The 15,884-nt window shown below is 42.5% G+C and overlaps 1 protein-coding gene across 1 annotated transcript in view; it reads right to left on the reverse strand.

The window, feature by feature from the left end:
- Positions 1-15,884, reverse strand: part of LOC140463419 (uncharacterized) — a 216,929-nt gene that overhangs the window by 67,743 nt on the left and 133,302 nt on the right. Inside the window, exon 7 of the mRNA XM_072557330.1 lies at positions 11,443-11,662. Coding sequence (XP_072413431.1) covers positions 11,443-11,662 — 220 coding nt within the window. The remainder of the gene's footprint in view (positions 1-11,442; positions 11,663-15,884) is intronic.

A 15,884-nucleotide genomic window follows, 5' to 3' on the forward strand; every position in this document is an offset into this window, starting at 1 on the left:
CATAGGCTGGCAAATGGAATGGGTGGGGGTGGTGGCCAGGCAGCTGGAAAATATTTCCATGTTACTGAGGAGGCACCTCATAATGAATAGCAGGCAAAGGCATGCTATAGCTCTTTCTACATTTAGGATATTCCATTGGCCCTCCAGCTTCAAGAATTATATTTTTTGAATCAGAGATGTTATGACACTTCTCTGGATCAGGTGGTACTTGAACCCAGGTGTCCTAGATCAGAGGTAGGGATACTACTACTGCACCATGAGATCCCTATCCAGCTACAAGAATCACTGCTATTATTAATCAGAAACAGGCTGGTTTCTGATTAAGAATATCCCTCACAAAGTGTGTGGTCAGGACCTCTGTACCACCCTGATATTTGGGACTCGACCCGAAAGCTGAGATTCTATCATACTTCATCATAGTTATGGTAGGGACACAGTCATGACAGAATGTGTCCTCTAAATTTCAATTCAATTTGACACTGGGGCGGCATGGTGGCTCAGTGGTTATAACTGCTGCCTCACAGTGCCAGGAACCCGGGTTTGATTCCAGCCTTGGGCGACTGTCTGTGTGGAGTTTGCACATTCTCCCCATGTCTGTGTGGGTTTCCTCTGGGTGCTCCAGTTTCTTCCCATAGTCCAAGCATGTGCAGGTTAGATTAGATTAGATTAGATTAGATTACAGTGTGGAAACAGGCCCTTCAGCCCAACAAGTCCACACTGACCCTCTGAAGAGCAACCAACCCAGACCAATTCCCCTACATTTACCCCTTCACCTAACACTATGGGCAATTTAGCATAGCCAATTCACCTAACCTGCACATTAGGTGAATTGGCCATGCTAAATTGCCCATAGTGTTCAGGGATGTGTAGGTTGGGGGGAATGTTGAGCATGAGGGGAATGGGTCTGAGTGGGTTACTCTTCAGAGGGTCAGTGTGGACTTGCTGGGCCGAAGGGCCTGTTTCCTTACTGTTGTAATTCTAATTCTAATTCAAGCTCAAACTGAAATGAGCAGTTTTACAGGTATTTAAAATTTTGCATGTTTGTAAGATCAACCTAAACTGTAGTTTGATAGCACTGATACCTAAAACAAGTGAATAAAAACATCCATTTTAAAGTAATTAAATAGTATGTGATTAAAAAAGAAACATTTGAAAAAAATACAAAAAAGCTATACATTGCAATGTAATCTTACTATCCCAGAAAAACTCTAACAGTAAATTTTACGAAAACTTCAGTTCAGTTATAAAATTTCAAGTTAATTTCAGTTTCCAAATTCAAAAAAATTGGCTTCCGCAATGTATTGCTATTTCTGCTCTAAGTTGAAATAGATTTTTCTCCTTTTACAATAAAATGCACTGCTGCAATTTCCTGTCCTTCTCCCATGAATTTTCTTCCAGGGCAAGTAGTGGTGGAAATGGGGTGGGACACTGTTCTGCCATATCCTTTCCCTTGTTTCATGCTTCTCCTATTTCCTTCTATAAACGTACAATGATATAGAAACATAGAGTAGATACATAGACGAAGAGACTGCTGTTAATTTTGGAGCCTGCTAACCACTGAGCCACCATGCTGCACCAATATCAAACCGGCAGACAAGGGAGGCGCGGTAGTAGTTTGGCGCACTGACCTTTACACCGCTGAGGCTAAACACCAGCTCGCGGACACCTCCTCCTACTGCCCCCTTGACAATGACCCCACCTCCCACCACCAAACCATCATCTCCCAGACCATCCAGAACCTCATCATCTCAGGGGATCTCCCATCCACCGCCTCCAACCTCAGAGTCCCACAACCCCGCACCGCCCGTTTCTACCTCCTGCCCAAAATCCACAAATCTGACTGCCTCGGCCGACCCATTGTCTCAGCCTGCTCCTGCCCCACCGAACTCATCTCTACATACCTGGACACGGTCCTGTCCCCCTTAGTCCAAGAACTCCCCACCTACATTTGGGACACCACCCACGCCCTCCACCTCCTCCATGAGTTTCGCTTCCCCGGTCCCCAACGCCTTACCTTCACCATAGACATCCAGTCCCTGTATACCTCCATCGCCCATCACAAAGGACTCAAAGCCCTCTGCTTCTTCCTTTCCCGCTGTACCAACCAGTACCCTTCCACTGACACCCTCCTTCGACTGACTGAACTGGTCCTCACTCTGAACAACTTCTCTTTTCAATCCTCCCACTTCCTCCAAACCAAAGGAGTAGCCATGGGCACCCGCATGGGCCCCAGCTATACCTGCCTCTTCGTAGGATATGTGAAACAGTCCATCTTCCACCTTTTCCTCCGCTACATTGATGACTGTATCGGCACTGCCTCGTGCTCCCGCGAGGAGGTTGAACAGTTCATCCACTTTACCAACACCTTCCACCCCAACCTCAAATTTACCTGGGCAGTCTTAGATTCCTCTCTCCCCTTCCTAGACCCCTCCATTTCTATCTCGGGCAACCGAATCAACACGGACATTTACTATAAACCGACCAACTCCCACAGCTACCTAGACTACACCTCCTCCCACCCTGCCCCCTGTAAAAACGCCGTCCCATATTCCCAATTCCTTCGCCTCCACCGCATCTGCTCCCAGGAGGACCAATTCCACTACCGAACAATCCAAATAGCCTCCTTCTTCAAAGACCGCAATTTTCCCTCTGACGAGGTCGACGATGCTCTCCAATGCATCTCCTCCACTTCCCGCTCCTCCGCCCTTGAACCCCGCCCCTCCAATCGCCACCAGGACAGAACCCCCCTGGTTCTCACCTACCACCCCACCAAACGATATACATCGTATCATCAGTCGTCATTTTAGCATCCTCCTAACGGACCCCACCACCGGGGATATATTTCCCTCTCCTCCCCTATCAGCGTTCCAAAAGTCCACTCCCTCGGTGACTCCCTCGTCAGGTCCACACCCCCCACCAACCCAACCTCCACTCCTGGTACCTTCCCCTTCAACCGCAAGAAATGCAAAACTTGCACCCACACCTCCCCCCTTACTTCCCCCCAAGGCCCCAAGGGATCCTTCCATATCCACCACAAATTCACCTGCACCTCCACACACACCATTTACTGCATCCGCTGCACCCGATGTGGCCTCCTCTATATTGGGGAGACAGGCTGCCTACTTGCGGAACTTTTCAGAGAACACTTCTGGGACACCCGGACCAACGAACCCAAACACCCCATGGCTCAACACTTCAACCCCCCCCCTCCCACTCCACCAAGGACATGCAGGTCCTTGGACTCCTCCAGTGCCAGACCATAGCAACACGATGGCTGGCGGAAGAGTGCCTCATCTTCCCCCTAGGAACCCTCCAACCACAAGGGATGAACTCAGATTTCTCCAGTTTCATTTCCCTCCCCCCACCATGTCTCAGTCCCAACCCTCGAACTCAGCACCACCTTCCTAACCTGCAATCTTCTTCCTGACCTCTCCGCCCCCACCCCCACTCTGGCCTATCACCCTCACCTTAACGTCCTTCCACCTATCGCATTTCCAACGCCCCTCCCTCAAGTCCCTCCTCCCTACCTTTTATCTTAGCCTGCTTAGCACACTTTCCTCATTCCTAAAGAAGGGCTCATGCCCAAAACGTCGATTCTCCTGCTCCTTGGATGCTGCCTGACCTGCTGCGCTTTTCCAGCAACACATTTTCTTGAAACTTGATTGAATATGATTATGGCTGATCATCCAACTCTACCGGATTGCACTTTCATCTCATACCCTTTTGATCCCTTTAGCCCGAAGAAATATATCTATCTCCTTCTGGAAAACATTCAATGTTTTGGCCTCAACCACTTTTTGTGGCAGAGAATTCCAGAAGCTCACTACTCTCTAAGTGAAGATATTTCTCCTCATCTCAATCCTCAATGGCGCACTCCATATTCCTACTTGCCTGTCACACTACTCCATAGGGTGACACAGTGACTCTGTGGTTTGCACTAATGCCTCACAGCGCCAGGGACCTGAATTCGTTTCCAGACTTGGATTACCATGTGGAGTTTGAGGCAGCAGTGCTAACCACTGAGCCTCCGTGCCATCTTGACCCTGAGCTTCCAGTTGCCTGTCGCTTCTACATACCACCCCATTCCCTGGCCAAAGTCTCTGACTCAGGCTGGCTGCAGTGCTCCAGTGAAGCTCAGTGCAAGCTGGAAGAACAGCACCTCATGAACTGCTTGGGAACTCTGCGCCCTTCTGGACTTTATATGGATCTAACAATTTTAGGACTTGAGGCACCTTTTCCCATGTCCTTACTACAACCCCCTGCACCAAGCTTTGTCATCACATGGGCTGCTACCACACACAATCCATTGTTAGCTATTGATAGTCTCCATTAGCAGTTTATTCATCCCCCAGACTAACCTTTACCCACTCCTTTATCTATCCAATTGTGTTTCTCTCTCTTTCGGTTCTATCTCCACCCATCATTTACTCTCCCCCATCCCCACCCTTTCTTCTGCATAAATATCAATCTTTTCCAAGCTACCATTAGTTCTGAAGAAGGGTCACTAGACTTGAAATGTTAATTCTGCTTTCTCTCCGTGGCTGCTGCCAGACGTGGTGAGTTTTTTTTCCAGCAATTTCTGATTTTTGTTTCTGATTTCCAGCGTCCACAGTTCTTTCAGTTTTTCTGGTTAATTGGCTTTCTGTGCTGTTTTTAATTGCTTGTTCAAATTAAGTTTGAATCTTCAGTGTGAGAAAACGTGTGGACAATTGATGAGGGGGGAGGTATGGCCGCAGGTTTTGCAATTCCTGCGATGGCAGGGGAAGGTGCCAGGAGGGGAGGGTGGGTTGTTGGGGGGTGTGGACCTGACTAGGTAGTCACAGAGGGAACAGTCTTTGTGGAAAGCAGATAGGGGTGGGAAGGGGAATGTATCCCTGGTGGTGGGGTCCATTTGTAGGTAGCGGAAATGTCGGTGGATGATGCGGTTTATGCGGAGGTTGGTGGGGTGGAAGGTGAGGACCGGGGGGGTTCTGTCCTTGTCGCGGTTGGAGGGGGGGGAAGTGGATGAGATGCGTTGGAGGGCATCTTCAACCACTTGGGAGAGGAAATTACGGTCTTGAAAAAGGAGGCCATCTGGTGTGTTCTGTGGTGGAACTGGTCCTTTTGTCTGGATGAAAGGGGTAGCCATGGGCACCCGCATGGGCCCCAGCTATGCCTGTCTCTTTGTTGGCTACGTAGAACAGTCCATCTTCCATAGTTACACCAGCACCACTCCCCACCTCTTCCTCCACTACATTGATGACTGCATCGGTGCCACCTCGTGCTCCCATGAGGAGGTTGAGCAGTTCATCAATTTCATCAACACATTCCGCCGCAACCTTAAATTCATCTGGACCATCTCTGACATCTCCCTCCCCTTCCTTTACCTGCACCCACACCTCCCCCCTCTCCTCCATCCAAGGCCCCAAAGGAGCCTTCCACATTCATCAAAGTTTCATGTGTACGTCCACAAAAGTCATTTATTGTATCCATTGCTCCCGATGCAGTCTCCTTTACATCGGGGAGACTGGAAGCCTTCTTGCAGAACGTTTTAGGGAACATCTTTGGGACACCCACACCAATCAACCCCACCACCCTGTGGCTGAGCATTTCAAATCCTCATCCCACTCTGCCGAGGACATGCAGGTCCTGGGCCTCCTCCATCTCCACTCCCTCATCACTAGACACCTGGAGGAAGAATGCCTCATCTTCTGCACTTCAACCCCAAGGGCATCAATACCAGTTTCCTCATTCCCCCCCCCCCACCTTACCCCAGTTCTAAACTTCCAGCTCAGCACCATCCTCATGACCTGTCCTACCTGCCTATCTTCCTTCGCACCTATCCGTTCCATTCTCCTCTCCAACCTATCACCTTTATCCCCACCTCCATCTACTTATTGCATTCTTAGCTACCTTCTCCCAGCCACACACCCCCTTCCATTTATCTCTCCACCCTGAAGGCTCCCAGCCTCATTCCTGATGAAGGGCTCCTGCCCGAAACGTCGATTTTCCTGCTCCTCGGATGCTGCCTGACCTGCTGTGCTTTTCAAGCACCACTCTAATCTTGACTCTGATCTCCAGCATCTGCAGTCCTCACTTTCACTCAAATGGAAGCTCAGGGTCTTTTCTATGGACAAAATGGAGGTGTTCTGTGAAGTGAGCCCCCAGTCTACACTTTGTTTCCCCAGTGTAGAGGAGACCACATTGTGAGCAGCAAATACAGAAAGCTAGATTGAGTGAGGTGCAGGTAAAGTGCTACTTCACTTGGAAGGTGTGTTTGGACCTTGGATAGTGAAGAGAGATGAAGTAAATGGGCAGGTGTTACACCTTCTGCAAGTGCAGGGGAAGGTGCTGTGGAGTTGTGGGGTCATGTTGGGTGAGAAAGCCAATTGCCCGTCACCGTGACCCTGTTCTTTTTCTACAACTATACAATATTTTTGAGCATTTGTCAATATAATGTTAAAAAAAGAAAAGATTCTTGAATGTTACAGATAATTTTCCACTTACTCGCTGCTGTTTATCTTTCACATAGATTCATATTGATTTGCAACACACTGTACTAAGGAATCATGTACAATATATCGAGAAGTACACTATCATATCCAGCAAATTCCGCAAGATTGTAAGAGGAATCTAAAATATTACATTTCATCCAAAAGGTGCCACTCCCTACAGTGCAGCCACTCCTCATCTCAACACAGCATTGACGTATGGGTATGTGCCCAAATCACCAAAGAGAGACCTAACTGCATAGAATGGAAGGATCTCATTTATGCAGTCTGGAGGTAGAGATCCACACTGCACATTTGGTTTACTTTGTCTGAAAACCTGAGACATTTATTATTTTTCACCATTTATCCAGCTGAGGAAAGGAAAACTATTAATGGGATGAATCCAAACAGATATTTGTTTTGTTGTCTGTAGCCCCACTATATACATGTGCAAAAGTGATGTAGACATGAAGGTTATTCACCTAAACTAACTACCGTAATTAATCAAGTAAATTTAATGATCCCAGTCCCAGCACTGTAGCAATCAAAGGGAGGAAATCAAAATGTGACTGAGCTTTCTTCACGTATTCTGCAAGTAGGAGATCAGTAAAGTTACTCGAATAATCATTTCTAATTCCATGAAATAATAAAGATTGTGCCTGTGCAGACTTTAGGAAACTAACTGCAAAAATATTTCAATTAAAAGACTCTCTGATCGAAGCTTGGCTTTGTACTACAAATGAAACCTATCTGGGCCTAATTTATTGCTGGTATATACAGTCAATGCAAATGACACAAGGTTTAAAGGATGACTCATTAAACTTTAACGAAGATTTAATCTTGGTTAAATCAGTCCAATATCTTTCTCATAATCCTTCATTATTCAGTTATATTCCAATTTACCTGGTCCCTTTGGCCTCAAAATTACAAGCGCAAGACAAAGTGGACATATGCCTTATTGCCTGAAAGTCACCTTAGAAACCAATAATTGTGTGGACGTTTTACTGCAACAGTCTGGGTGTTATTACACTTTCATCTTTCACATCTATTTGCTCTTTATTCACATGCCCTTAGTTATATTTTTCTTTGTATTTATTGCCACTATTTTCTCTATAGGAAATATATAATTAAATTGAAGAGGGTTCAGAAAAGATTTAGCAAGATGTTGCCAGTGATGGAGGGTTTGAGTTACAAGGAGAGGCTGGGTAGGCTGGGACTTTTTACACAGGAGTATAGGAGATTGAGGGATGAATTATAAAGATTTATAAGATCATGAGGGGCATAGATAAGGTGAATAGTAAAAGCCTTTTCCCTGATTTGGAGAAGTTCAAAACTAGGGGGCATAATTTTTAAGGTGAGGAGAGAAGATTTAAAAAGGACACGAGGGGTAACATTTTCAGTTCATATGTCGAATGAACTGCCAGGGGAAATGGTAGATGCAGGTACAGTTAGAACATTTAAAAGACATTTGGATCCGTACATAAAGAGGAAAAGTTTAGAGGGATTTGGGCCAAATGCAAGCAAGTCAGACTAGTTTAGTTTGGGAAACTCGGTTGGCATGGACGTGTTGGTCAGAAGGGTCTGTTTCCGTGCTGTATGAGTCTACGACTGTTCTGGATCTATGACTCTCTTCAGGTCAACTTTTCTGACCTTGCTTTTGGTTTGTGCAAAATCAGTTTAAAATATAACAGGTAGATTCACTGGTATTTATGGTATTTATAATTGTTTACATTAAATTACTTAATTTTGGTACTTTTTTCTAATGCTGGTTAGTGGAGGTGATATTGTTTTCTGTACAGGTCCCATCTAACCATGAAAACTCACACTGACATTTAACACTTACCACTGATGTTTTTCATCCATTGAGGATAGATGTCAGAATTCTGAGGGACAGCGAAAGACCACTTAGATTTCAACAAACCTGACCCTAGTTGATTAAATTTAGTTTCACTTAACGAGTCTTATACCATGTCCCTCAATCCAACTTGTCTCCAAAAATAGGCTTAATTGTCGCTTGAATCAATATCTATGGCCTACCTCCATGACATCACTGGCAACTATTCCACAATTCAACTGCCTTTCAGAAGTTCAGGCTGATTTGATCCGAATATTTTTGTTTTAAACTTCTGCTGTTTGCACTCTCACTCTTAACCCACTTGAACAACGTTCTTAAATTAGCTCTGTTAAATACTGTCAGGAACTAGAGAATCCCAATTAAGTTAACTCAGACTTCATTCATTTCCAAATAATCCTGGTCAAATTCACAGCTGCTCATACAGAATGAAATTGGCAGGAATCGATATCAAACTATTCAATACTCCACTCAAGTGTTTGTTATTACCTTCAAACAAGTATATCCCCAATATTGAGGGCTCTTATGTGGAGGCTGTGTCACTACCTCTGAAACAGGAGGCCTGGGTTCAAGTCCCACCTGCTCCGGAGATGTGTCAATAACATCTCTGAACTGGTTGATTTGAAAATATCTATATTCACAACACAGTGGAGTTTCAGATTTTCTTTCAATACTATAACACTAGATTTGCCAGTTATAGAGTCATAGAGCCATAGAGATGTACAGCATGGAAACAGACTCTTCAGTCCAATTCATCCATGTCGACCAGATATCCTAAATTAATCTAGTCTCATGTGCCAGCATCCCTTTAAACCCTTCTTATACATATCCCCATTCCTGATGCCTTTTAAATGTTGTAATTGTACCAGCCTCCACCACTTCCCCAGGCAGCTCATTCCAAACTGCACCATCCTCTGTGTGAAAAAGTTGCCCCTTAAGTTTCTTTTGTGTTAAACCGATGTCCTCTAATTTAGGATTCCCCTACCCTGAGGAAAAGGCTTTGACTATTCATCCTAACCATGCCCCTCATGATTTTATAAACCACTATAAAGTTTCAGCCTCTTACATTCCAGGGAAAATATCCCCACCCTATTTAGCCTCTCCCTATCATTCCAAGCCTCCAACCCTGGCAACATCCTTGCAAATCTTTTCTGAAACCTTTCAAGTTTCACACATCGTTCCTTTAGCAAGGAGACCAGAATTAAATTCACTATTCCAAAGGTGGCCTCATCAGTATCCTGTACAGCCACAAATGTTAGGTTTGTTTCTCTGTGTTTCCATATGTTGACGTACAGATATACACAAATACAACAAAACAGTACAAAGCTCTTATGATATTTTATAAAATTCTTGTTTAATTTGGAAGACTGAATTTTAGAAATGAGACATGATTCATTGTGACTGTTTTGGTAACATAAGATGGTCTGATGACCCATGAAGACAGCTGTGTTTTAAAAAAAAGTCTATTATTATTGTAATAAATTAAGAAAAAAAATCTTATTTCCTAAGTACTGAATCTCCAGCAATAGCACTCAGAAATCATTTTCTTTTTAGCTAAAACTGAGATATTTTTTCCCTGAAATATCTATCCAGTTACAATTTACAGGTATATCACATTGTTTTTAACTATATAGAATCACAGCAGGGCTTTCATTCAAATTCATCCTCAGTAATCATGTCATCCATAATATTCTTTTGCTTTTAGTGTTAAATTTGTACATTATCTTTGAATAATATACACTTAATGCACTATGCATCAAAGTTCTGTCAAAGGTTCAATGGGAAAAGGCAGTATCTGATGTGATGATCACAGGCTAGAAAATAATTGTTAGGGTGCTTGTGGTGCAGTGGTAGTGTCCATACCTCTGACCCACGAAGCCTGGGTTCAAGTCTCTACAGTGTGCAATAAAATTCTGAATAGGTTGTTTAAAAAGTATCTAGAGAGGAATCTGATCTCTTTCTGTTGAAGTCTGATTTAGCAATTGGAACATAATAGCTGGGTGTAGTTGTGAGGGGCAAATACTCAGTGTCTTTGGGCAATGGTGGGAAAACAGATCTTGATCAAATGGGTCAATGGGCTGAGAAATGGCAGATGGAGTTCAATCTGGATAAATGTGATGCACTGCATTTTAGTAAAACAAACAAGGCAGGACTTATACAATTGATGGTAGGGCCTTGGGTAGTGTTGTGGAACAGAGGGACCAAGCAGTTCATGCACATAATTCTTTGAAGTTTGCGTCACTTAAATACATGTTGGTTAAAAAGGTGCTTAAGCATGCTTGTCTGTATTGCTCAGTCCTTTAATTAAAGGAGTTGAGAAATCATCTTGAGGTTGTACAGGACATTGATGAGGTTTCTTCTGGACTACTGTGTCCAGTTTTGGTTGGCCAGTTATAGGAAGGATGTTATCAAGCTGGAAAGGGTTCACCAGGATGTTGCCAGGCATGGAAGGTTTGAGTTATCAAGGAAGGTTGGATAGGCTGGGACTTTTTCACATGAGCGTAGGAGGTTGAGAGGTGACCTGACGGAAGTTTATAAAGTAATAGTTATAGATAGAATCAATTGTAGTTGTCCTTTTCCTAAGATGGGGAGTTTCAAGACTAGGAGGCATGTTTTTAAGGTGAGAGGGGAAAGATTTAAAAAAGGCATAAAAGGCAAATTTTTTTATGCAGAGTGGTTTATGTGTGGAATGAACTTCCTGAGGAAGTGGTGGTTGCGGGTACAATTACAACGTTTAAAACACATTTGGATAGATACATGAATAGAAAAGATTTAGAGGAATATGGGCCAGGAGCAGGGAGGGGATCAGATTAGTTTAGTTTATGATTATGTTTGGCATGGACTGGTTGAACCAAAGGGCCTGTTTTCATGCTGTATGACTCTGTGATTCTATGAGAATACAATGACAATGACAATAAATTCCAAACTCATCTGTGTAGAAGATTCTCATACTTGTTCACTGAGTGTGTAAACTTTTATAAGCTTTGGTTTGTATCAACTGTGCCAATGGCAGGTGACCTTTTCAGTACAAAAACCAGGTGTTCACCCATAAGTATTTACGCATTGGCAGATTTGATTGCTGAAACATCCGTTGATGCTATTTAACAATGATTTACTCACCAGAGCATTTTTCTCTTCCCTCTGCCAGCTGCTCTCTGCCTGTGGCAACCGGAGTTTACAAGCTCCAAAGGCTGATGGTCGTTGTGCCGTGTCATCTTTTGATTTGTTAGACTGTTCTACAGAGACTGTGCTTGAGGAATCCAGCAAGAATTGACTGACGGCATATGATTCAGGCACTGTGGCAGTTACTGTATCACAGGCTGGGACAGCTACATGCTCTCTTGCATGTGGGAGAAAGAAGGAAATGAAAAGTTAACTTAAGTAAGTCAAATGGTATTAGCTTTTCAAATTTAAAATCAGAAAAAAAATGAATCAAGCTACTTTTTTCAGATGTCCTAGATTCTATTACATAATCAAAATCCATTCTTAATTCGTATTTCAATCAAACATCAATTAATGTAGCACAAATATCATCCAATAATTTTTCACTTACTTTACAACATGATCATATTTCATCTATCGAGACGTCATGCTATCAAATGGAGCTTCAAAACCTGTAGGAACTATCTCTGTATTCTCTAAAGAGTTGCCAACTCAATTGCACATTGTAATATGCCTCCCCACAAAACACAGCTAATGCACAGTTGATTTCCTGCCTCAAGTTCAGGCATGTTGCCTATTACCTGACAGGCCCACGACAGGATTCAAAACTAAGCATATCATAATTTAATTAACTCCTTCTTTCCCTGTAGGCACCTCTGGACAAGTTGTATGCCTTAAGGCTAAATATGAAACACGATGAAATTGTTTCCTGCTCTAGTGCACACCTTGCCTTTGACTTATTGCGTGAACATTGGATGAGAACTGTTCACCTGCTACCTACGAGTAGGTCTCACACTTGACCTGTTCTGAAATCAAACGATTAATTCTCTATTGTATGCAAAGGGGGTTTTTTTGACTTGTATGGGGAAAGCTGACGATAAAAAATACATTCACCGGCAGGAAAAAGCATCAGCTAGTAGATCAGTAGCCAAAAGGTTCTAAGTGCAATTTAAACAAAAAACGAATAGCAACTTTGACATCTCAGTCAAACGTACAACTAAAAATGCTAGCTTTCACAGAACAATGGTGACTCTAATTACTGTTTTTAAACTGGAAGTAATAAAGCATTCTAACAAGAGCCATCATGTGCAAATCATCCACCAATTTGTGAAGAAAGGCATTTGCCATAGCATGGGGGTTGGGAGAAGGCACTGCCCCATTAGCATGGAACACTCATTTATTTACTTGCTGACTGCTCACCATTCTGGAAGTCTGAACAACTGCTTAAAATGGTACTTGAAGGAAGTGTAACTATAAGCAATTGTCTTGCGCAGTGTTTGATCAACAACATTTCAGGCAGGTCTATTGTATAATATTTCAAAATGTTCAAACACACAATGCTAATTATTTGGGTGGCCTTAATGGATCATCAGGGATCTCTGTTTGATCACTAGAATGTATTTTTCCCAGAGCTACAAAAATAATATTTCATTTTTACGATGCATATATCATCTTATATGATGTATTTGTTTTAAACTTTTGATTGGCTATGAAAGGATATAGCATAAATAGATTATGTTTAAAATATGCTTAAAGGCTGATTCTGTTTTTCTTAGCTGCAGCAAAATATTCTCTTTTTTTTGTACATTTTTTCTTCAGTGCTACAAGGCTATTACCAAAATCATTTGTTTTCCTTTTTGCATGGAGGTATCAAGTCTACTTGTAGGCAACGGACCAAATACATTATTTTACAAGGAAATATGAGTAATGCCTATTTTTCAATGTAACATATACTTACTAAAAATGCATGATTCTGCAATGTGCACCTTCATAAGAAACAGATTTCAAAGACACCTGGAAGAAGTAAATTTAAAAAGAAGCATGAAGGTACAGCAGGAATGTTATTGTAAAACAGTGCTATGTAGGATATGTAGTATGTGCTAGAGATTTGTGCAAACACAAAGATATCTTGACAGGAAGGTAGAAAGTAAGATGGCAATTTAATAAGCAGAACCCTGGTTGCAGGTCAGGTGTAATGGCCTCAGTCCCCATGGACATGGAAGACAAAATCAGCCAGGTTTCCATACCCAGTGGCACTGCAGGAAACTTTGATGGAAGTACATGTGTGGACTTAGGAGAAGGCCCCAGCTGTTAAACAGCCTGCCAGCATTCATGACCAAGGTTCCTAGTGCAAACAATATAGGACACCCAGAACCGTCATCTCATACCACAAGCAAACAGTCACTCTGTCAGAAGAGCACTGGTTGAGAAAGCTGCTGATTTAAAAAAGGAAAACTGGTAAGGTTCTGGGGAAGCGAATGTAGTGCAGGAAGCAAATCAGGAAGCACATCATACTGGTGAACAATAAGATCATATATTTGATGGGAGCAGATCATTTTTCAATAGACAGAGAGTGCTGAGAAGGCTTTGAAAGTGTGGGAATGGAAGAGTTAAAAGCAATTAGAGTTTTGCCTGTGTACCTGTGTCATTCATTAAATATTGTTCACTTTGCAGAATATTTTACAACAAAATTTCCATGCATACTGTGCACAAATGACAATACCATGCAAGTTAGGACAAATACACTTATGATTTATATCACAGAATTTCCACAAGTGTTCTGCCAACCTGCTACCTCAAATTTTGCACAGAATGATGAAAACATAAAATGTAGGACAAAATGTAAAATGATTATCTAGCTATTTCTCTGAAATTCCATCAAATCTGTCCCAAAGTTACAGCAGGATATGAGGAGACACGTGTATAAATTCTGCTGCCTCAGAATGCCTCATCTGGTCTCCAGACAGAAAGAAGATGTTTTAGTCAACAGATAGCATTTTAAGTTCATAATTCACATAAAACCCAGATGCAAACTCTAAAGGTGATTATACTGACGATGAGGAAAAAGCAGAGTAAAGCACCAATGAATAGCAACATAGAGGATCAGTTAGGCTGCAAGCAAAGAAGGGTAAAGATTCAACAGTCAGAATGCTCTTTCTGAGTTTACAATGAAGACTTTATTGGGCCATAATGGAGAAATACACCAATGCTACCTGTTTAGATGACCCTGTTCTAGTAATTTCAAATACAATCTGGGTCTACAGGAATTTCAGGCTAACAAAATCAACGGATGTTTTGGTCTGCCCTTACTTAACATATCTGCACCTTTAGGCTGTCTGATTCTCCTTTTTTGACCCGCACATTAGTTATCACTGATCAGTAAACTAGGCTATAATACTTTGCTTGCATCGCCGTCCTGGTAACCAACATAACCCCACTCTTTTCAAACAGAAATTCTGTTAAAATTGAAAGTCGAGAAAAAATAATCCATCGGTGTGCCTGTGAGATGGAAGAACAAAGTTTAACTTGGGTTTCATCTATGACAAGAGATCACTGTTTTTTACTTGATTCATCAATGCATTGGCACAAGTAGGCACTTTGTATTTTGTATCCTCACATACTGTGACTGTTGCTATACACTTGCTTGCAAGTGGCATCAGAGTTCACTACAGAAGAACTTTTCTGCCATTTCCTTTAAGTATAACTGCATTTGTCACAAAATGGCACAGCTAGAATTCACAATCTTGATTCTCCACACATTCTCATGGAACAGGTGACTCAGTCAAAAATAGCCCTGGGATATTCCATGTGACTTTACATGATGGGTGGCATTGAATGCATGAAGTAGGGAGAGGGATAGACAGTCGCCCAGGCATTTGTTTCCCTGTCTAACTCTTCAGTTGGTGCACAATTTATTGTGCCAAAAAGAGAATGAACAATTAACTGAGGTAATTTTAAAAACTGGAGGAAAGTCACATCAGAAAGATGAACTCACTAATAAAGCCCTTCACATCTTTCATGATAATCCTTCATGCAATGGGGCATTAGAAACATGAGGAGAGCTCACAGAATGCCTCAAATTGGACCTTTTCACATAATGGACCTTATTCTGATGTATGCAGCATAAGCCATACCATTCAAACACAATAGAATATTTGAACTGCAGACCAATTACTGATATCTTCTACCAACCCAGCCCCCACATCACCCAAGAAAGGCAGCACTGCATATAAGAGCATGTTCACAGTCCAAGATTGAGAGGAAATCAGCTCCATGTCTTTGTGCAGCTTAAGAGAACTTGGCTTGAACTTTCTGAATTGTGGTGACACTTCGATGGTCACCTATGATTACTTCACAGAGATGACCGTGATCAATCTGTAATGATCAATGATGTGGTCAAGATTTCTTGTGACCAGGATTTGTATCCCACACAGTCAGACACTACGTGTATTTCAAATGCAGAGTATGCACTATGGTTATAAACCTCTTCAACCTGTACTGTGTAAATACTTTAATTACGCATTTGTCCATTGAAAGGCCATATATCACTCGCAAGTACAGCCTGCATGCTCAGGCATAGAAATAAATAACCAATCTACGTACTAAAGCTGTGGTTGCAG

Source organism: Chiloscyllium punctatum, chromosome 38 (genome assembly GCF_047496795.1).
Source record: "Chiloscyllium punctatum isolate Juve2018m chromosome 38, sChiPun1.3, whole genome shotgun sequence".
Taxonomy (NCBI): Eukaryota; Metazoa; Chordata; class Chondrichthyes; order Orectolobiformes; family Hemiscylliidae; genus Chiloscyllium; species Chiloscyllium punctatum.